The 22250-nt window shown below is 51.4% G+C and overlaps 7 protein-coding genes across 7 annotated transcripts; 3 read left to right on the top strand and 4 right to left on the bottom strand.

Annotated features, from left to right (window-relative positions):
• Positions 1-2943: 2943 nt before the first annotated feature.
• On the top strand, positions 2944-5814 carry BROUX77_006981 (uncharacterized protein; the record flags this gene model as incomplete). The annotated part of the gene is made up of 2 exons (XM_073752025.1): positions 2944-3002; positions 3396-5814. 2 exons carry the CDS (start codon positions 2944-2946, stop codon positions 5812-5814), a joined length of 2478 nt encoding a protein of 825 aa, XP_073603128.1.
• Positions 5815-7365: 1551 nt separating this feature from the next.
• On the bottom strand, positions 7366-10244 carry BROUX77_006980 (uncharacterized protein; the record flags this gene model as incomplete). Its single annotated transcript, XM_073752024.1, has 2 exons — positions 7366-9585; positions 9657-10244. The coding sequence occupies 2 exons, from the start codon at positions 10242-10244 to the stop codon at positions 7366-7368; spliced, it is 2808 nt and encodes a 935-aa protein (XP_073603127.1).
• A 1630-nt stretch (positions 10245-11874) lies between these two features.
• BROUX77_006979 (uncharacterized protein) lies at positions 11875-12251 on the top strand (the record flags this gene model as incomplete). Its single annotated transcript, XM_073752023.1, has 2 exons — positions 11875-11888; positions 11996-12251. 2 exons carry the CDS (start codon positions 11875-11877, stop codon positions 12249-12251), a joined length of 270 nt encoding a protein of 89 aa, XP_073603126.1.
• A 676-nt stretch (positions 12252-12927) lies between these two features.
• Positions 12928-16878, bottom strand: BROUX77_006978 (uncharacterized protein; the record flags this gene model as incomplete). The annotated part of the gene is made up of 4 exons (XM_073752022.1): positions 12928-13652; positions 13726-15249; positions 15303-15771; positions 15835-16878. The coding sequence occupies 4 exons, from the start codon at positions 16876-16878 to the stop codon at positions 12928-12930; spliced, it is 3762 nt and encodes a 1253-aa protein (XP_073603125.1).
• A 1354-nt stretch (positions 16879-18232) lies between these two features.
• Positions 18233-19588, bottom strand: BROUX77_006977 (uncharacterized protein; the record flags this gene model as incomplete). Its single annotated transcript, XM_073752021.1, has 2 exons — positions 18233-19250; positions 19311-19588. 2 exons carry the CDS (start codon positions 19586-19588, stop codon positions 18233-18235), a joined length of 1296 nt encoding a protein of 431 aa, XP_073603124.1.
• A 120-nt stretch (positions 19589-19708) lies between these two features.
• Positions 19709-21082, top strand: BROUX77_006976 (uncharacterized protein; the record flags this gene model as incomplete). The annotated part of the gene is made up of 4 exons (XM_073752020.1): positions 19709-19772; positions 20067-20620; positions 20685-20937; positions 20991-21082. The coding sequence occupies 4 exons, from the start codon at positions 19709-19711 to the stop codon at positions 21080-21082; spliced, it is 963 nt and encodes a 320-aa protein (XP_073603123.1).
• Positions 21083-21238: 156 nt separating this feature from the next.
• Positions 21239-21979, bottom strand: BROUX77_006975 (uncharacterized protein; the record flags this gene model as incomplete). Its single annotated transcript, XM_073752018.1, has 2 exons — positions 21239-21643; positions 21755-21979. 2 exons carry the CDS (start codon positions 21977-21979, stop codon positions 21239-21241), a joined length of 630 nt encoding a protein of 209 aa, XP_073603122.1.
• Positions 21980-22250: the final 271 nt, after the last annotated feature.

Genomic DNA, 22250 nt, shown 5'->3' with positions numbered 1-22250 from the left:
CCAAGCATAGCCCGCAGACAGCACGGCACGCCCAAGCGGCTTACCTACTACCTACCTACCCATTGACACCCAACATCCTTATTCTTGTGCACCCATTGCAATTGAAACAACTGACCAGCTACAAATAGCATTGGCACAGCCATGCGCGCAGGGAACATGCGAGTGAGAACACTGACAAGGGCTGCCATGCGGCGTAACGAAGAAAAAAAGTTTCATGGCGTCTCTTGGCTTTCCCCAAAGCTCCCGCCCAAACCTTATTAAGCCTCTTTGACAAGACCCAAAACGCACTCTGTGGCCTCTGTGGCCCCCGTTGCCCAGACCTAGATGTCCCAGAGTCTCACCAGCCCCCAACTGAGCCTCAGCGTGGCCCTCAGAAGAGCAATCGCCTTGCGTTGACTCTGCGTTATAACTTGCGTATACTAGAGCGCGGGCTATGGAGGAACTGCGCATCGTCTGTGAGCTTGCAAGTATTCGCGGCCCATCACGACTACGATTCCAGACTCGAGCGACATAGCCGCGCGGTTGACGTGAGGCAATGTCCACCCTGGAGCCATGTGTACATACATGTTGGTCTACCTTAGGCTATAGAGTTAGTTACCGTGAATTTGATACGAGTGCGAGTGTGCACACAAACATTTTTGAGCAATGCACATATGCATCGTGATTCTGCAGTTATATAAAGGCTACCCGCCACAACAGTCGCCTTAATATGCTCGAAATATGTATGTGTAAAGTCCAAACAGTCCAATGGGCCGTCTTCATTGGCTGTCTTCTGCCATTGTTGCAATATCAAATATCCCATGTGATAATCGTCTGCATGTCTGGGCGGCTAAGAACAGGCTATGATTGGAAGGGCGTGTAATAAGACGTGGTATTGATGTGTACCATTATCAATCGCTACAACAAGTCAACTACCTGTGTAGTTATCTAGGCCATTTCTGTGAGCATCTTGCTTCGTTCCCAACGTCGTCCCAACCCTTTTCAACATCGCCAGATTGGTTACCGAGAAAGCCATGGACACCTCCCAGAGGCGATCCCTTGAGTAGCATGCCGAGGCCATGTCTGCAAGGTAGGGCCTAAGCTACCGGGCAGAAGCTTTGACATACCTTGTCACGCCGAGCCCGTAAGCAATAAATGGCAACATACAGAGGCCAAGGTGAATAGCCCACAAAACCAAAAAGAAAGAAACACTGGGACACTAAGAAATAAAGCTACCCTCTGAACCACAGTATTCAATCCCTAGGAGAAGCTTGTGCGCGGGATCAAAGCAAAGACTTGGCGTGGCTTTGTTGGAGTGTGTGAGGCTTTGCCTCATTTCTGTGGGCTTTACTATTGGGATATCTCTAGCTAGTAGTACCCAATATTTGGCACAAGATCAGAGACAGTTTTCCGTATAGGAGTACTTTAGAGATCCTTGACTCCACTCGCACTCCGATATCTATAGCTGTTATCTTTCTGTGGCCGACATTTTCCGCCTTGAGAACTATTCTTTTCTTTGAGTAGTTGGTCCGTCTCTTGATCCCTGGAGTTCTTTGATGTGTCTTGGGATTCTCGAGAGTATCAGTCCCGGCAACACAAGATTCATGATTGGAAATATCCTACTTCTCTACATCAAACTATGCCCAAACTTTTGATAACTAGCTTATGGGTGAACTTGGTGATTCTAGAGTGATTTCCAACTTTTTGTGTTATTTATTTTAAAAGTATTTACTCGTTTGTTAGCTACGATAGACCGATTTTCCCTAGTATTTAGCAATTCCAATGAAAATAGCAGGCTGGCTCGCTCATCTCAATATGATATCGTCACTATAACTTTCCCAGGGCCGACACAAGTTGGTTTCAACTGGATGTGTATGAGCTAACGACTAAACTTTCTCCTTCAATATTACCACTAAGAAGTACCGTTTCCTCTGGTTTTTAGTCATGGATCGGATCAGATATTCTACAAATACCTTGTCCTTTCCAGCAAGTCGACACAACACCAAGCGTCACCAGGGTCTCAAGCCCACTAAAGACGAACATCCAAAGGCCCCATGGCCTATGAACAAATACAGTGATCCATGAAGTGACCTAACACAAAATGCCAAGAGGCCATGATCAAAGAGAAGAAGGCGATGCGAGTTACGAGAAGCTAGGAAGCAAGGGAAACGACACAAACCCACCCTTCCAAGAAACAAAAGGAGACAACGTCGGATCTAAAGCGTGGACCTTGGCTCATATAAGGCTCATCCGTGTTACACAAAGACGACCAATCAACCCGATTTTCAAAAATGATTTCGGGAAGTGGTCAAGAGATTGATGGCGCTGAGAGGCCAGTTATGAGGGAGAGGGAGGGACATCTACATAGAGTTAATCTTGTATTCTTATGGAGCTTACTTATCTATCACATATTCTTTACTACTTTGGGTATTTCCCGGGCATTTCACATGGCTTGTCGAAAGACTACGCCCACCATCATTCTATCCCATGTCACTACGTCTGGGCACTGTGATTTCTAGCGATGCTTGGCTGGTGATACCTCAACACTGCTAGATGGGTAAGAACTCCTACCATATTTTGCATGGTTAGCAGCCCCCCCCCCCCCCCCCCCCAATGTGTATGTATTGTACGTAGTGATGTTGTTAAACTCTTCCATGAATGCTTGCGTGCTCTTTTGCTCCATCTCATACCAGAGACCACCTGTCACCTGTCAGACTATTAGGTTACACGAACTGTGCGAGAGAGGTAGGTATTACCATCGCTCGCCCATATGAAATAAAGCTGTTGATAGACCACACACTACACGCGACAACACTGACTTCGCCCATGTCATGGCCTGACTGACTATTGCCGCCGGACACCTTCGCAGTATGAAGTCTACGTGACCTTTGAAGATGACACAACGCCAGGTTGGTTCCCGGACTGATATTTGATGCTCCCAGCTGGGCACGCAGCATAGTTTCTATGTTCGGGATGGCGCACTATACCCAAGCCCCCGAAGAACCAGTGGTCCATACTCCGCTGTGAATCTTGATAGGATTGTGTTTAAAGTATATATGAATACCGCGCTTTGAGCAACAAGAAAATAATGCCATAGGTAAGAAAGAACAAATTTCCTATATAGACCCTTTTGATTGTAGTCTTAAACATCCATAACCTACTCACGCGTCTCTCAACCCTAGAGTTAACCCTAAACGCACAATACTTTGCTCATATTGGCTTATTGCCGGCTCGCTGACAAGCTCAGATGACGCAGTGGTAGCGTGTGAGACTGCAGTTCTTAAAGTCATCGGTTCGACTCCGGTTCTGAGCTTATATCATATTTTTTTGTATCTGTATTATTTTTCTTTTTTTTATGTGTCGTCGGTCGGTCCGGCGGCGCGGCCCGAATCCGTCTCGCCGCGGAGCTAGTAAAGCACCGATTTCAAGGTCAGTTTTTCCTGGGGGCTCCACCCTTCCCCCTTCAAGCAAGCGAAGGTGATTGCCCTCGCCAAGCCAAACAAGAAGGACCGGTCGTCGCCGCGCTCCTACCGGCTCATCTCGCTGCTGCCAACTCTGGCCAAGTGCTTGGAAAGGATTGTTGCCCGCCGACTCTCGCTCTGGGCCCTAGAGAAGGGACACATTGGGGACAACTACGCTGGGGCGGTGCCTGGGCGTAGCGCCGAAGACATGTGTCTGAGTCTGGTTGAGTCTCTAGAGTACTACATGGACCGCCAGATGGAATCCTCAGTCTTGACGTTCGATGTCAAGGGAGCTTTTGATGCAGTGCAGCCGCACCGCATGGTACAACGTCTGGTCGATCTGGATTGCCCGGCCGAGACATGCCGATGGGTATCCTCGTTCCTCTCGGACCGCAAGGCCTCGTTGGTGCTCGATGGCGTTGACGATCTCCTTCAGCCCACAGGAGGGAGCCTACCCCAAGGCTCGCCAATTTCTCCCATCTTGTTCATGCTCTTCATGGCACCACTCTTCAGGATGGCCCTCCCGTGCTCCCTCCGCGGCTATGCGGACGACGGCTGCCTGGTCAGCTCAGGCTCGTCTCTGGCAGCCAACTGCTCGGTGCTGTCCCACACCCTCAACATTGTCAACAACTGGTGTGTGAGGAACGGCATGATGCTCGACCTTGCCAAGTCGGAACTCCTCCACGTGACGCGCAAGCGCCACGGCCAAAACCCGGGTCTTCTACTCCCCGATAGCGGCTCACTAGATGCCATAGACCCCAAGGATACCCTACGATGGCTCGGCGTGCGTTGGTCACGCAACCTGTCCTTCGTGCCGCACATCCGCGACGTCGCCCAGAGGACGGCACCCACCATACGCGGCATTCAGATTCTGTCTGGTTGCTGGAAGGGGGCCCCGGTGAAAGGCGCCCTCACGGCAGTCCGCTCTTGTGTGGTGAACAAGCTCGCCTACGCCGCCGCCGTCTGGTGGAACCACGGAGCCGGGACAACTAGCCAACCCCGTGGGCTGAAGCAGGCCGTGGCACTCCTGGATCGCACAGTCCGCCGAGGTCTGCGTGCGGCACTCCCGCTATATTGCACAACCCCATGCGCTATATACAACCTAGCGTCCGGTTTCCCGCCAATGAGTTTTGTCCTAGACAGCCGCCTTGGTTCGGCCGGACTTAGGGCCACTCTCGCGCAGCCAAACCACCCGCTCGGAACGACAGCCACAAACTGGGGTAGAATAGGGAGGCTCAAGATGCTGCTCCCGCACAGCCTGGCCACAAACTACCCGGCCCCCTTCACGGGCGCGCCTGCATCATCTCGCCCCCATTTACAGGGTGACAAGAAGGCTGCAGCTGCGGCGCACCTAGCCTTGGTACGCTCCTCTTCCCCCTCGGACCTCTGGATATACACAGACGGATCCAAGCTGGGAGAGGGCCGGGTCGGCGCTGGGTGGGCGATCATTCGGGACGAGACAGTCCTGGACACGGGCAACTGCCCGATTCCTTTCCACGCCGAGGTTCATGACGCCGAGGTGATGGCCATTGCCAGAGCCCTGGAAAAAGTAGACTCGTGGGTGAAACCACAGTGCCGCAAGGTCTGGGTCTGCTCCGACAACCTCGCCGCGGTGTACCGCCTCACGACATGGGGCGCGAAGCCCGGAACCTCCGAAGAGCTTCTCCGGAGGGCCCAAACGATTTGCGCCGACTGGATTGGCCAAAGCCCTGACCACCCAGGTCCTAGACCGTGGCCAGATGGTGCCCCCGCTGTGGAAGTGATTTGGGTCCCGGGACACTCCGACGTCTGGGGCAACGAGCTCGCGGACCGACAAGCCAAGATAGGCGCCGAGAGGGCCTACACGCCCGTAGGAATGTCCCTTTCCTGGGCCCGCAGCCATTTCCGCGCCCGCGTCACCACCGAGTTTCGCACCTGGTGGTCGAATGAAGGTTGTGCCAACAGACCTCACCTGAGCCGACCTCTCGAGGCTCCTAAGAAGGCCTGGAAAAACCTTCTTGACGACACTGAGCGCAAGCTCGCCCGCGCTGTCCTGACAGCACTTTCTGGTCACGGAGACTACGCAGACTACCACCGCCGTTTCAATCACTTGAACGCAGTGCTAACCTGCCCCCTCTGCGACGCTGAGACCACCCCGGAGCACATCTGGACCTGCCCCCGCAACCCTCAACGGATGGCTAAGGGCTTCTTCCAGAAGCTCATAGCCACCAAGAGTGGAGCCATCTGGCTGGCATCTAAAGCGGCCAAGAGTCCTCCGGTGCTTCTAGCACACCGCCGTGCGGTAACGGGAACGGACCCGCAGGAAGGGGACTCCCCAGTTCGCCCTCCGCCCGACCCTCCACCGCCTGGTCCGACCCTGCCCGGGGCAGCTTAGCATCTGGGGCCCAATCTTTTTTCGCGCAACCGCGCTGCCAACCCTCTGGCGTGAATACGCCGCCAACCCCCCTTTTTTTTTTCTTATTTTGCACAAATATTTTTATCACTACATCGGCGGTGAGGCCAGGACTCTGGGTCTTGTTTGGACCACGCGGACGAAGGACAGCCTCTGCGCTGGGCAGGTGGGAGACCTCCTGTCATTATACTTTGGATTGTGGGGTTTCTGTATGCATGGTTTTAGGTTTTGGTTTTTGCTTCTGTTATGTATTTTTCCTGGTACTAGAAATAGTCCCCTGTCGTATGCCGAGAATCCCTCGCGAGTAGACAGGTTAAATAAAGACTTTCATTTCATAGTAAAGCACCGAGGGGTGCGGGATGGGACAGTCGCGGTTTTTTTTTCTTGCGAGTAGACAGGTAAATAAAGACTTTAATCATCATAATAAAGAATCAACCAACCAACAGGCAAATAAAAAATCAATCAATCAATATTTTTTTTTCTTTTTCTCGAAAAAAAAAGGGCGAACGCTCGTCGTCGTCGTCGCTTCGGGCGTGCCCGGCCCATTTCACTGCTACACACACTGACTGACCAAGTGCCTCGCAAGAATCTCTACTCCAAGGAAACAAAGAGAGGCGGCAGTAGTATCCAAAAAAAAAAAAAAAAAAACATGCGGAAGTGGGACTGGCTCGTACTTTGCTCCTGCTGACTTCGAGATGTACACCGATAGCCCCAAGTTCAGAGAAAGAGAGAGAGAGGGCGGGATGGGATGGCCGTACGTAGGCTGGGTGAAGCCCGGGTCCGAGCCTGGACGCCTTTGCAACAAAAAAAAAAAAAACCTTGGTGTTCACAAAATAAGTGTCAGGCTGCCATGGTATCGAGCTTGGGCCCATGATCCCGAAGAATTGCACGAGGCGACTAACCATGGCGTCTTGAGGTTCATGCATGTTTCGTGAGGCTAACTAGCCCATCCACCCAGACGATCAACTTTAGGTAACGTTTGCGGCAGCTCTAGATATAGTTGACCTTCATCTCCCAAAGGAGAAAAACAAGTCTCGAGCTCCAGCTCATACATCAAAATCAATCCTCGGCCGTTACGGAGTGTCGACATCAACAGATAGCCATACTTTTATGTAGTCTTGACAGTACTTGGGTAACAAATCTATCCAATTTAGCTTCTAGAAAGCTTTGATTCATTACATTTTCACGTTTAGTGACAAAAGAAATTGCATTTTTTCTATTAAGCCTTTGCCCATGTGCCATCCTCCATCAACAGAGCGGTTTGTTGAATCGTACGTCGTCTTGTTGCGCTAGTCATGTTCCGGGGTTCCGCTTCTTGAGTATTGTTTGTAGTAGTATTATCATATTGTGAGCGTGTGCATAAACAAAAAAAGAAATTCAAACTAAAGCTGGTTCAACCGTACAAAGACGAGGATATCTCAAGAAACAACCTAGAGTAGGGTTTTGTTAGTCTTGGGTACACTTGGGGAATACAAATAGGCGGTGATAAAAACCAGGGCCACAAAAAGTACAAGGGCGGGGAAACAAAAGTCATCATACCTTTTCACGCAAGTTGCCTAGCCACTGTGCTGCGCTGGGAGCCTGCTCGGCCCGGTCCTCCACAAGCAGGGTCTGGGCCCAAAGCTTCAGGCTAGGCTCGCCGTCCTCGCGGACAATGTACATGTGCGGCACAGTGATGCTGCCGACACCGAGACTCTTGTGGTCGCGGCTCTTGGCAATGACTGCGCGCACACGCTCGTTAAAGTCATTCTCTAACTCGGGAAGGTTACCCTTGCCAACCTGCACCTGGCTACGCTCCTCGACACCAAAGACATCAAACAGCAGCTGGGGGACAGCGTCACGGCCGACCCACAGGAACTGTGTCTGACCGTCATCAATAAGGTACAGGCCGTAAGGAGCAAGCTTCTCGGAAGACAGATTTTGCGCCGGAGGAAGGACAATCTGGCTCGTCTCCGGATCAGGAAGACCAGCAGTGTCAGGCATGTCATGCAATGAGTACATTTTGGGATAAATGTAACGAAGGAGCAGGGGCACTGGCAGCGTAGACAGCAGGCACAAGGCAGCTGACCGCAGATCGCTGGGAATTTGCACTGATTTTCGGAGACCGATGTTCTTGATCAAACCCAGAAACAGCATGGGCAAAGCCCGCAGATTCGCAGGGAATTGGAGGCCGGCGCCCATGCTTCCACCAGCAAGCTCCTTGCGGAAGGTCTGCAGGAATTCGGTTACCTTGCTTTGCAGTGCGTCACGAGCAGCGTCTAGTCCGCCGCTGAGAGCCCGTTCAACAGCTTTATGAGTGAAGAAAGTAGTGATGGCAGCCTGATCAGCCGAGGCGTATACGTCACTGAGGTTTGTGGTGGTAGGAAGGGCCAGCGTGATGATGCGAATACGGCGCTCACCGTTGCAGGTAGTGTGAAGTACGGCAGTCTGTAGGCAAATCACAGGCTTGTTGATGGGCTCATCAATGGCCACCTCCACAACGTAGCACTGGTCGCGAGGGAAAGCAGGGAAAGCGCAAAGGTCCGAGCTACGGTTGAAGAAGTTACCGTAGAAGGCGTTCATACGCACACCAGTTGTAGCACGAACTCTGAGAACAGCTTCCAAGCCAATCTCTGAAGACAGGAAGTCGCTGAACTCGGTAGCAAACTTGATGGCATCTTCAGGACGACCAGCATTCCAGCCAGGGTAGAACCAGGTCTGACCACCAGTGTAACGAGGAAGATTGCTGAGAGAAGCAACATCCTGGTACTGAGAAGCAAACAAGAACATATCTACCGATACCTGGCTCTTAGAGCACTCAACTGCAAAGCTCTTGTAGAAGCTGTTAGAGGTCTGGAGAAGACCAGTTTCTTTGGAAGTGCCAAGAAGCTTCTTGTCTTCACGCATCTCAAGCTTGCCGGTACCCAAGTTGGGCAGGGATGCACTAAGCACAACCAACTTTCCGCCAAGGGCAGAAATCAGCTTGTGACCAGAACGCAGGGCAGGACCCATGCACGAGTTGTTGCTCTGGTTGTTTTGGAACATGTTGGGCAGAGCAGTCAAGAATTTCTCGACACTTTGGCGGCTCTCTGCCAGAGGCACCAGCAGGTCGATAGGGACAGGCATAAAAGGCTCATCCAAGTCGCTGACCACCATCATCTTGGTGTCAACTGCTTCTTCACTATCCTTGGGAATTGAGAAGTAATGAAGGCTAGAATCGAAAGCGATGAAGCCAAGACGGGTACGGCGATCGGCATTCGGTATCCGGTCAAGACTGTCGAGAATGGTACGAGCAGCCGTGGCGACAAGACCACGAGAAACGGAAGCGTAGCTCACATCAATCAGGAAGAGATAGACCAGAGGCTGGGGAGGGCGAACCATGTATTCCTGCGGGGCCACGAATTCCATGACAGAATGGTTGAGTTCATGACGCTGCCATCTGTCGACTGTCTTTTGGGAGGCGGCATCCCAATCAAAGGCCTGGGGAACGTCGTTTGTCAAGTTGCACATGTTACATCTCCACCGGTGGCCGTGGTCGAGGAAAGTAACGAAGGGGTTGATGTATGTTCTGCATCTCCGACAACGGGAGATGACCTGGTCCTGGACGACAGGGATAGGATCGTCATTGTCGTGAAGCGAGCTGTAGGGTTGAATAATGAGGGCGAATGGGAGTTTAGACTTCTTGAGCAAGCCCGCGGTGGTAGGGACGGCATTCAGGGTCGAGCGCGTAAACTTGGGGGGGCAGTTCGCATGGGGTGAAGGAGTAACAGCCGTCTAAGAGAAGATGGATGATTGAAAGTCAGTTTCGCAGCCTTGAAGTATAGAGTCACGTAGCCAACACTCACGTTGGGAGGAAGAATAATCGGAGGAGGAGGAAGATCCAATTCCGTGGCAAGGAATGGCTGGTTGATGAGGTCCGTAGGGTATAATTGGTTAAGCGGGACGGACTGGGCCTGCTGGGGAAGGGCCTGTGTGGCAGCAGCAGGAGCGCCACCGACGTTCATCTGCGACATTCCCGAGGTGATACCAGCAACACCGCCGGTACCCGGGCCAGACTGGTAGTAGGGATCAGGAGCCTGGTATCCGGTCGGGGCGGGGGCGGGGGCACCAGCAGGTATGCCGTAGGCGGGAGTCGTGCCGTAGGCGGGGTTGGCAGGTTCTTGGGGTTGGCCATAACCATAGGCGGGCTGGGCGGGAGGTATTCCATAGGGAGCAGCAGGGGCGCCGGCAGGGGCTCCGGCAGGGGCTCCGGCAGCCCCAGCGTTGGCGCCAGTGCCGAACTCAAAGGCCTCGGTGGCATAGCCACGCTTCTTTTTCTTTTGTTCGGCGGGGGCAGCTCCAGGCGCTGGTCCGGGCTCTTGGGTCGGTGAGGAAACAGCAGGCTGGCCATACTGCGGCTGCTGGTAGCCATAGCCATCGTTGGGGGCTGACATGGCGATGTGCGGTTCAGGCTGTTGGAGAAGGGGGAAGTGGTCGGAGTGGTCGATGATTCAGAGAAGCTCCGGCGGGGGTGGGGAGGAAGACGACAGAGGCGGAGGGAGCCCTGGTGGATTGCGTCCAACAGAAGTCCGGATTGCAACAGGCTTTGCGGCGTGTAGCTGTCAATGGCAGCTTGCTGAGTTTGGCTTCTGCCGGAATTGGCTCGAAGGACGCCCAAGGTATCGATTCGAAGGAGGGGTATGATCTCTCCAAACAAAAGCTTAGCACTTGGTAGGCTCTACTACATAAACAGCCAGGTTAACATAACACGGATGCGGATGCGACGCGGGCATGCCCTTGGGCAAACTGGAAATGCCAAAATATACCTAGACAAACACAACAGCAACAAAAAAAAGACAATGGGGGAGCTGGAGCTGGAGAGGAGTTGTAGTTGTGCAGTTCAAGCTGGCTTCGGGTCCCGTGATCGCTAAGAGGTAGAATGGCAAGGCTAGCTCTCTCTAAAGACAGGACAGGTGGTATGAAATCGTGCCTGTAGCTAGTGTGTACATGTACCTTGGTACTATTACTATGTCCCAGCTGGCTAGGCTGTGCCTTTTCCCCACCAATCCCACCAATGTCGCATGTGCTGCAAGCTGGTAGAACACCGGCTAAATAAAACAAGGCTCGCCGACAGCTTGTGTAGCTTCCGATAAGATAGTGTGGAGGTGGGGCCACCATCCCTGCCATCCAAAGACCCTAATGTATTCTTGTATAACCCTAGCCACGGACAATGGAGGCCTCCAATGTTGCACAGCGGCGACTTTGACAGATGCAACTAAGCATAAGCAGGGGCCTGCATGTGAATCCCAACGCCCATTAGTGATCAATTAGTATGTGAGCAAAAAAAGGAGAGTCCATGTTTCACGGGCGAACGAAAAACAGGAGCCCGGGGCAGCGCTAACAATGGCCTAGAGGCGCTGTAGTTTGCGTTCCTGCGGTGCGGCGTAGACTTGGAGCACAACGCCATACGCTAGCTACACCTTCAGAGATATATGACTAGTATTGAATGGACCGACGGCCCGAGTGACACTTCCGTCGAGCTGAGGTGTCCTGTGCTCTGTTGCCTTTATCGAGGCGCAGGGGAACGGGGTTAAATTACATCATGTACAACCAACTAGCCCTGTTTCTACCGAACGAACTAGGTGATAAGACTTCGATTCTGCCCCCAGCATGTATTAGAGCGGCACGTAACGAAGTGTTCTTTTTTTACACTGTCACATACAGTTCATATTTCCTGGGGTTGTCTCCAGCCAGGCTCCCGTTTCTGCATAGCCTCCCGCCTGCGTCGTCTTGAAGTCGAACTGCCTTGTATGCTTTTGCTTCTCCTTCTGTCAGCCGAGCCAAGCTTTAGGATTCCCTTTGTTCACTTGACTCACATTCTGTATATATCCCTAACCTGACCTCCTTGGTGGTTCTGCGAATTCTTCGCCCGCTTCTCCAGAGCTTCTTTGCCTTGGATCACACTTCATCTCTGTGCCTTTTTGTTCTACGCATACCCGCCTTCTGCAAGACAGACGCCGTCGCCTGGATCTCAATATAGAACCACTGACCGCTCAAACAACACTCAATTACTCAGCTGCTATCATGTCCGCTCTTATGTATGTAGTACCCGCAGCACCACGAAGACACGTTTTATTATGGAGACAATCGTTGTTGAGCCTCCCGCGTCTTGCGCCTCCACCACACTAACTAACACATCTTGCAGACAACTCCTCCCTCTCGCCGTCTTCCTCAGCATCGTGGCTGGCATTGCCTGGGTCCTGTACCAGGCTTACCTGACCTCGGTGGGCGTGCGCGATGCCGCCAGCGAAAAGATGCACAAGAAGAACATTGCCTTTTCCAAAGACGGTCTCAAGGTCGGCGTCAAGGATGTCAACACGGAGAAGTATGTTGACGGCACGCAGAAATGGATGGTCAAGGCCTGGAACTTGAGTGGCCATTCTCTTGAAGACAAGAAGTAAGTTTGACCCGTCACCAACTTCACCAAATAAAGCCATCCGCTGAGTTGATCTCTGGTTCCTGGACCTATTTTGCTAACAAGTCTACACAGGAAGCGCAGATAAAAAAGCAAAATACTAGGGCTGGAGGAAATGATTCTGCCTCCAGTATGAGTCTCATGATAATGAGTAATATATTGAATCACATGGTTTAGCAAAACAGCCGTACATAAGCACGTTGGTAATATCATGCAGCGAAAAAAAATATATGACAAAACACTTAACCGACTCTTAATAATCTAAACCGACAATGACAGAAGCAAAAGTAGACGCAGTAAAAGGCAACACAGGATACATAACAGGTTGGTCTACAACGACCCCAAAGTGAGAGAGAAAAAGAAATCGCAAAATAAAAACAGCAAATGCAGCAAATGCAGGCAGACAAACCCAGAGGTATTTTCTATCAAGGAAAAGAGCAAACAGGCTCAGCCATCAGCTGTGGCCTGACTCTTTTTTTTATACCCCTTTTGCTTCTTTGAAAAAGAGTTGACAATCTCTGTCCCATGTACCACAAAGCAGTGAATAGAGGAGCATAAGAAAAAAAAAGAGTATTAGGACGGCTATTCGAAAGGGGTATAAAAATCAAAATCACCAACAGAGACCTGGGCGAGGCATCGATCAGGACCCCGAATACTCACGCTCAGGACTCAAAGAGGCGTGCAACGCCGTCCAGCGCATCTGGTGACGCAGTTCTCGGAACGTTCTGACTGCCATCCTGGCCAGGAGCCTGCATGAAGCCCTGTGCCATCTTGGAGCGCGTTTCCTTCTTCTTGGCTGGGGCATCGAGCTTGCCCATCTCCGCGATGCTGACACCCTTGAGATGCTTCAGCAGATCGAACATGGCAGCTCGCTGCAGACGTGGTGTGTTATCGGGGTTCACCAAGAAATCATCCATTGCTCGTAGCTTGTCAGGAGTGATGCCCGGGAGAGATAGCAGGACATTTACTGGTGTGCTCGTGGCAGGGACAAAGTAAACGTAGATGGCCGCCATCAGGTACGAGAGATCCTTTTGCGTGTCGACAAAATACGGCTCATGGAACGACGTGATGCACGCCTGTAGCGTCTCGGTAGACATGAACTCACGAATGGCTGCAACTGTATCTGCGGGAATCGGGAAAGCCGTCATAGGATCGTTGGGCCGACTTTCGGAGGAGCCCGAAGACTCGGCCCGAAGGTCCGATGCAATGGTCCGTAGCACTCTGAGAATATAGCCACAGCAGCGAGAGTCCTTCATCCGGATGGCATGTGTGGAGAAAACAAGAAGAGGCTCAACCAAACTTTGCTTTGACAAACAGAACCGACGCAAGGTGGGATACTTGGGCTGGTTTTCAGCAATGGCAGCAGAATTGGATTTCAGTGGGGGATCTAGAGACATGAAAATTCAAGGTTAGTAGGTATTCATACGTCACGAGAAATGTCAAAAGCCTTCTCGACTTACTCTTTTTGTTGGGATCCAAGAAGTCAGCAATCATGACAACTGCTGTGTAGGTCACCTGCCGAAGTATACTCTCGGCTTTCATTTCCTCCGTCAACTCATCGCCACCGGTTTGTATCGTCTGTTGGTTGGCGAGGGCCTCCCACTCAGAATTGATCTTTGTGTCCATTTGTCTGAAGCAGGCCTCTAGTACCGGGGGTAGGAAGCTTTCTCTGTTTTCAACTGGGCAATCGTCGACAAGGTATCTGACGAGATTTAACAGGCTAATTTGCTGGTGAGAAGAAATGAATAGCGAATCAGAAAACAAGGCCTGGGCTAGAGGCTTCGATAGTTCAGGCAGGCAGTAGAATAGGCCATCCATTCGACTGAGGCAGTAAATGATGGCATACGCTGTCTCTCTGACAAACCGGATAGATCCACGGATAGTAGAGCCAAGGCCCTCCAGGGTGTCCTTCTTGTCTAGAACTCTGTTGTAAAAGTCATCTTTGCTGCCTTCAGAAATTCCAGACTGCCAGAAACGATCGCTAAGAACCTTGCCGACAACCATAGAGCGCATACTTTCGGGCAAACCTTGCCAGTTTGATGGGTTGTGAGAAGCATGTGCATGTCCCAGGAACTGCAAGAGAGTTGACAGAATGGATTGGAAGTGGTCCTTCCAGAGAGCAATCGAGTAATCAAAGGCTGCAGAAGGCTTAGCAACCTTTTCAACCGAGATTGCCAAGAAAGCCTTGGTCGCTCTCAGAGGAAGCATCTGCTGTCGCTCTTCTAGCTCTGCCTGGATGCGCAGACCTTCTTCGTCCAACTTGCAGTCTCCCCACTCGGCAACTTCGTTGACCCTGTGGCTGGCGAGGTATTGTTGAGCCTTATCCAGCCCAAGCATTTGACAGAAGCCTTGGTAAGTGCTAACAGCTTCAAGCAACTGGGGACTCTTCCATTGCTCAAAAGTAGGCTCAACAAAAGAAAGAAGCTTAGTCATTCTTTGCTCGTAAGACAGCTCAGTGGCGCGATGGATGATCAGGAATAAGAAGCTGCGGTATGCGACTACTCTCTTGTCGTCTAGGGTGCCCGAATTCAAGAGCTCATTGACCCGACTCGCAATCTGGTCATACACCTGGATCAGATGGTCGGGTACCTTTGCTGCCAGGCGCTGCAGTTCAACCATGCTCTCATTTTGCAGATCCTTAATGGCTTCATTGTACGCTCTGTTCTCGGGCTGAAGAGTAGGCCAGTACATCAGGATGTGCTCCAAAACGCTCAACATGAACGAGCTATTGGAGTCCAAAGCTGTAGTGGAGAGAGCAACCAGTAGCTGGAGGGCACGCTTCCGTATCTGGGGATCCTCAAAGTTGATAGCAAGGAGAGACCGACCCCACTCCTCTAGGTAGCCCTCAAGCATATTCCTGGTTGATTCTGAGATTTGATTGTCACTGCCGCGGCGCTTGGCATAGGATTTGAGTGCAATCTCAATGACGGCAAAGTTGGTATCAATTTTTAAGACAGGCATAGAGTACTTGGAGTAGTTGGTTACTGGATAATTGTTAGATACGACGAGCTAAAACTGAGAGTCATCTTGCACTTACCACTATGCTGGGGCTCGGAGTCGTAAAGATGCTTCATAACTTCGTCAACGTGAGTTAGGAGGTATTGGAACGACTCGCTGAGCTTGAGCCGGACAATGGCTTCGATCACTTGGGCACTGAAGCGACGATAGTTGCCCAGGAAGGCATGACGTTCGGGGAGGTTTTCCGTGTCTTCCATGAGGAAGAGAAAGCTTGGGTCTTCGCTGTCTTCGGGGAAGTGCTCGTATCTCACTTGTCTCGAGCTGCACACCTGGAGCAGGATACCCAGCACCTGATCATTATTAGCAGCATCAGGACCAATGGTTCTGTGAGTGAGAAGCTTGGTCCAAGAAACAAGAACGGGTATGGAAACCACCAAGCTCTCACTCTGCACAACTTGCAGCAAGAGGTTCAAGAACCCAGAGATATCGGCAGTCGCGGGGAATATTGAGAGCTTCGAGGCGAGGTAGTTGGCCAGGTGGGAGAGCATCTAAAAAAGTCCACTTTGTTAGTCGGTTTGCCCAAAAGAAATTTCATCTCATGTAGTACATACCTCGGAAAACTTCTTCGCGAACTGGTACTTGTCGACGTCAATATCGTTGGCGTCGACTTTTGACCACTCGCAAAGCCGCTGGCACAAGCTCACAATCTCTGGCTCAAACATCGGAGCCACCAAGTTCAAGACCTCCTCGTCGTTGAAGGTCACCCGCGTGTACAACACATAGAGGGAGTTCAGTGCTGCCTTTTGCACTTCGACGTGGGATGCTGCCAGCGCCTGGCAGAGAACAGAGACGGTATTGGTAGACTTTATGGCCAAAGGAACGGCCCAGCTCATCAAAGAGCCGATGACATTTAAGCTCTTGACAGCACAAGAGCGCGCATCGGCATTGTTCTGGACGTCAGCGCCGAGGCACTGGCCCAGAAACTCGGTGACTCGTGCGAGCCAACCTTCCTCCCCAGCACGGATGGACAACGTGCTTGTTGCCCGGTTGGGGAAAGCTTCCGCGAGAACAGAAGCCGAGGTGAAAATCTCCACACAAGCCTTGCTGAGAATGCTGTCTCTCAGCACGACCATGTAGTCGGAGCTGTTGAAGATTTCGTCGGACAAGGTCTCCAGGACGAAGAGGACAAGCTCCTTGTGCACGGGCAGGTCCGAGTTCTGCCAGAGCTTGAGCAGCGACGCATCCATATCCATCCAGCGGTCGCCCCAATCCCGCTTGGCCATCTCCGTCCACAGCTGCGGGATCTTATTGCGGAGGTAGGTGGGATCCTCCTTTGAAACAGCTTGGCACAGCTGCAGCACCCACTCACGAACCGTAGTCCTTTGCTCGTCGGTCAAGTCCTCCCATTTTTGGGTGATGGTGAAGGCCAGCAATGACAGGGCATAGTGGCGGACGATGGGGGACTGGGCGGTGTCAATGGCCAGCTTGTAGCCAATCAAGGGAGCATCGTTGCTCTGCTTGACCTGTTCCAAGAAGGCCTGGGCCTCCTGGCGTGTGTTGTTGGACGAGTAGGCGTCGTGGACAACCCGCAGAGCTTCGTGGACCTGGGGGATGACGGCCTCTGGAGAGGCTCCGTTTGAGGACTGACCCTCCATTGAAGCTGCCCGGCGTGGCGTGGTCTAGAAATATCGCGGCGGAATGGCTTTATAGAGGCGACCGTGTTTGCCTGTGTTTGCCTAGGAGAGGGCGTAAACGCGCCAATCGTATAGAAGTCGAGAATTTCGCGCTTTTGGGGCGGTGTCGATTTCGAGTGTGTATAGCTTGGGGCGCGGCGACGTGGCAGATGAAGGATGAAGGGGAGCTCTGCAGACGCGGGAGCGGAAATCGAGGCGGGAATTTGGGCGCGATCGATGGTGGTGATGGTGGCGGTGGCAGTGATGGGAGGGGCGTCGAGAAAGAAGGACGGAATGGAAAATGAGAGTAAAGTAAGAAATCACAAACACCAGATAGAATTCACACAAGTCGGCGGGGCGGTAGGTAGGTAGCGAGAAGGAGGAAAGGGAGCAATTGGGTTTTCGGAGGGCGGGAATAGAATAAATGAGGTGAGAACACGAAACGCAAACTGGGTGGTGGGTTAGCCTGAAGGGGCGGGTGGGCGATATATTTTGGGACAGAGCAACCACGATTCAGGATGGCTTGTGGTGTGGGCCTTGGCTCGTGGCTCGTGGCTCGTGATGGCAGAAAAAGCAAGGCAGGCCTTCTTTGTTGCCTTCAGCCTCCGTAAGGTGACTGACTGACTAATTTTCGAGTTGCAGCCCAAGGCCAAAATTAGTTGACTAACTAGTTAGTTATTCGACTACAGCTAGCTGTGATGGCCTGGCCTAGCCCGACCTGACCTGACCTGCCTGCATGGAAGCACGGCGGCCCCTGTCAGTCAGTAGACTCCTCGCTGTCAGAATTGTGTTTTAGTGGCCTGAGATGTGCTGTATGATGCGGCGGCAAAAGCACCAGAGTAGCAACCAGTTGCAAGCTGCAAGCTGTAGGCTGCCCCGCCAGGATTCTTCACAGGACACCCACCCATTGCGCTTCAGGCCTTCAACAGCTCCAGAGAAGCTCTACGGTCCGAGGCCTGCCAGGCGCGGCGAGGCTCTGGATTGATACAAGAGCGCCGCCCGGCACATGGTTTGTGACGAGAAAAACTGGTTTGGTTTCGTACTCTTTGTCCCAGCTGTTTCTGGTTGGTTGTCTGTGCTAAGCAGGGTCGGATTCCAACCTCATCTTGTTAATTATAAAACCATGTACATAGTTGTGCACACTTGTGCCTCCTCGCTTTGTTCTCTAAACTTCTACCGTCAGCGATCAAAGCCAAAACCAAAGATTGCCGCTAGCTCCCAAGAACCGCGCGCTCTTCTCTCTCTCGCTCTAAGTTCTGCTGTCACTTTTCTGGCATGTGCAAATGTGACATTTACATAACTACTCAGGCCTAGAAATGTAACAATAGGCCACCCTCTAAACTGGGCTCCGCCACACACACATTAGCCGATCATAGAAGCTGGTCGACACTATCAGTCTCTCCTGGGCGCCGCCATTATCGCCAGCGCGGGAAAAGCCTGGCACAAACTCACTGCCGTAGTTCATCGACTTGTGTTCCTCAAACCGAGCCAGAATCTCAAACTCCATGCCATCTCCGCTCCCATCTCCCAGTAACAGGCGCACAATCCGAGTGCCCGCGTACATGCACGAGACCAACAATGTTATGGCACCAGAGTCCGCATGCATCACTTTGATCCGCCAGACACCTCCGCCCAGTGTTGCTTCACTGAGGAGTCGACAGCTGCGCAAGCCATAAGTTTCGTGCTGAGGCTTGAATGCAAACACGCGGATCATGTCGTCATAGCTACCTGACACAAGCAAAGTCGAGCCGTCATGTAGCTTTGTAGAGAGTGGGAGAATCGATGTAACTCCAGCCATGTGCTGATTCTTCAGGCTGGCAGGAGGGTATGGGAGCTGTAGGCCCAAATCCTCCTCATCGTCAGCTTCGCCAGTGTCATTGGCCTTTATGACACAGGATACCCAACGCATGACCGAGTCATCACCGCCAGAGAATATTGTGAAGGCACTGTCATCCTCGGCAGTCTTCTCCGTAGGAGTGAGCGCAACGAACCAGTTTTCTAACTGGTTTTCAATCGGGATCTCGCGATACGCCTTGATCTTGCAGTTCTTCAGGTCAACCCGGGCAAGCAACACCCGCCCATCGGATGTAGTGACGGCCAAGAGATCTTGCTCAGTAGGGTGCCACGAACAGTGAAGCAGCAGTATTCCATCTTCTTCCGAAATACTGTCAAACCTTTGCGTAGCCAGGTTGACCAAGGGTTCCAAAGGCCGTGATATGGGGTCCAGTTGATGAAATGTCACGGTGCCAGTGCTTGTGACAGCCACAAGGGTCGCAGCCCCTGTTGCGTCGGCACTTTGGTGAAAGTGCAAGTCCAATATAGCAGATTGCTGCAAGGTAGTTTGAATCAGCACCCTTGTCGTCGATATGTAGTTAGTATTTGTCTGGGCTTCGCTCTCTTGAACGTCTACTTACGCCTCTTCCTTTTCCGGGATCATATGATAAACCTCTATGCTTCCTGTGCGATGTTGGGAAGACTTGTTATTATCGCTAAGCGCCGTTTCCGACTCCGACTTTAATTCATCGCCGACCTTTTCTGGGGTTTGCTCTCCGGTCTCATTTTTTTTATCCAGAAAGTATGTTCCCACCACAAAGTGCCGAGGGTGTAACGGGCTGAACTCAATGCAGCATGGTGGCAGATCTAAAACAGACGATTGCACTGAAGAGATGCTGGGCTCCTGTGGTTCGGACATTGGAGGGGCTATATTGCGAGAGGGACGTGGCCTTCTAGAGTCAAGATATATGTCTATGTAACACAAGCATGTAGTAGATGTCTCGACGAACCTCTAGATTTTCAAGGTGCGGAAATAATCATGATTCTAGACCCTACCAAAAACACCATTACACACGCCCCTAACCCTAGTGCCGACCATTGTTGTAAAGACTACATCGCATTCTGGATTCAAACTCAAGTTTGCATGCACATGCACGGAACGAGCTATGTTTTTAGTATTTTCCTCTTACCTTTCTTTGGAGAATCTCACTCTTTATTTTAGCTGCTTGGGATGACGCAAATGCCTCGCATCTTAAAATACTAACATCAAGATTATTGAACGGGCCCTGAACGGAACAACAGGAATGGATAGCGACACATCTGATTTATGGTGAGAAATAGCCATGCGTCAAAATAGTCTCAGCGCTCTTGTTCTCCGACTAACCCAGAGATTCTAGGCAATGAGGATGACATCCAGAGCCTTGAGAAGCGTGTGCAAGAGTTTGATCCAGCTGAATGGTGGCGAGACACCATGGCGGCACCTGGACTGCTCATAAAGATGGAACAAGAAAGAGGCTTGAGACATCAGGCTACACAAGAAAGCGAAACCCTTAACAACCCATTTGAGGGCATTTCATATGCATGGCAAACCTATGAGACTTCCGACGCCTTCGTGAAGAGACTGCCGCCATCCACTACCCAGGTATCACCACTGGTTCCATGGATCTATATCTGCAACCCTCACAGCCATGTTGTCACCCATAAGACCCGCTGGAAAAGTCAGGCGAGTCGAGGCAATGAAGATGAGGGCCCTGAGATAGATGGGGCAGACCTGCAACTTGCTCAGAAGGGGGCAATGGAGCGACTTGAACGTCTATTAGACTTTATGCAAGACCTGGAGAAGAAAAAAAAGCTACAGGCTTCCAAAACCAAGGAAGCCAACTGCGAAAAAGCAAAGACTGTTTGTGATATCTTGGAGCTGTCACATGCCAACAAGATTCGTTCAGGAAAGGTACACTGGCCAAGTATACGGGACGCATGACACGACAGTCTCGCTAATTCTCATGCTCATATAGTGGATGCTGTTTGTAGAGGCCAAAGCAGTCGACGACATCTGGAAGGTCGTGGCTCAGGCCACTATTGAAAATACTTTGGGAGTGGCAGCAAAGGTACAGCCCTGCCCGGAACTAGATTCGGACCATAGGCGGACAGAGCGACTCATTTGCATCTACACCAAAGACTTTTCTGATCAGATGGACGTCAAACGCGTTTTTTTCAGACTACAAGAACTAAAAGTGCTTCTGCCAAAGCCAATTTACTATAAGCCAGGTAACTATTCTGCGCCTGAAGTATTGTGTTGGGGTCTTTGCTAATAAAGATAGATATATACACATACTTGGGCATCTCCTACGGGAACAAGTACGACATCAAGGCTTCGATCTATTCTTCGAAGGATTTCATACTCAAAAAATGAGGAAGTGCTATAAACGAGCAAGTGTTCCTTTTTTCAGGAAGCTCTTGTGTTCAATAACGACGTATGAACAAGATAACCGTTGACTGCGGACCGAAAGATGTCTACTCACGAAAAGCAGGAAATAAAGCATAAGAACTAAAGAACAAAACAAAAAGGCTAGATCATGCCAAACTGGGAGCCTTCGCTTTGTGGGTCGCTGATATCAAATAGACTCCCGTCAGAATCTACCGACTTGAGCAACAAAATCAATCGATAGGCACTGTTGCCGTTCAAATAATAGCGATGCAGCTTTTTCGAACGAATAAAGCCGAGGCGTTCATAAAGTTGAATAGCAGCCTTATTGCTCTCCTCCGTTTCCAGCACAACCTCGTCGGCATCTCGATCGGCCATGGCGGCTATGGCCTGCTTAACCAGAGACGTTGCGATTCCATGGCCTCTATATGCCGAGTCGACAGCCAACATTGCAATATAGCCTCGTCGGGTGGGCGGGGAACGGGAGGAGTGAACCTCGAGCTTGCAAATGACGACACCTATCAAGGAATCGTCGTCCTCATTCAGGGCCTAAGTTACGCATGTTAGAGATGTGATGTTGGTTTTGTATTTTTGTGGCACATAAAAGCACGATCAAAACGGCACAGACAATGCAGTTAAGTGGACATGGCAACCACATACCAAAAAGCACAAGTGCGCCCATTGACACAGAAAGTAACGATAGACGTATATGCTGTAGGGCTCGCTGAGATCCTTGGATATTAGGGCACGGATGTCCGGTAGATACTTCTTTTCCATATCATGGCTGTACTGTATGTACTTGGGCTTTATCGGAAGCGAACTATACGGCCTTTGGTCTGACGCGAAGACAGACTGGGGCGGTTGAGCATCAACAGCCGCAGCCATTTGTGAAACAGATGGTCGTCAACGCGCAGGGGGGCCAAAAGGGTCCTCGGCGGAAAACAGGGCCAACTGAGCAGAGACAAGCGGAGGAACTGGATTACCCGCCCGCCGGTCGCAGCAGCAGCCGGAGGTAGCCTCACAAGGGGGAGTTCGGACGAATCTACGGTGCAATAGAGCTGACCGAGTACGGAGGACGAACGATTATGTAGCCAGGCTTATAGACAAGGCTGGACTGTGGGTTCACCAGTGCTCAGCGGCGGTAAATCAGTCCGTA

This window comes from Berkeleyomyces rouxiae, assembly GCF_048999995.1.
Source record: "Berkeleyomyces rouxiae strain 22BRR77 chromosome Unknown BrBRR77_ptg000009l, whole genome shotgun sequence".
Classification (NCBI taxonomy): Eukaryota; Fungi; Ascomycota; class Sordariomycetes; order Microascales; family Ceratocystidaceae; genus Berkeleyomyces; species Berkeleyomyces rouxiae.
This window is presented reverse-complemented; position numbering and strand designations above follow the sequence as displayed.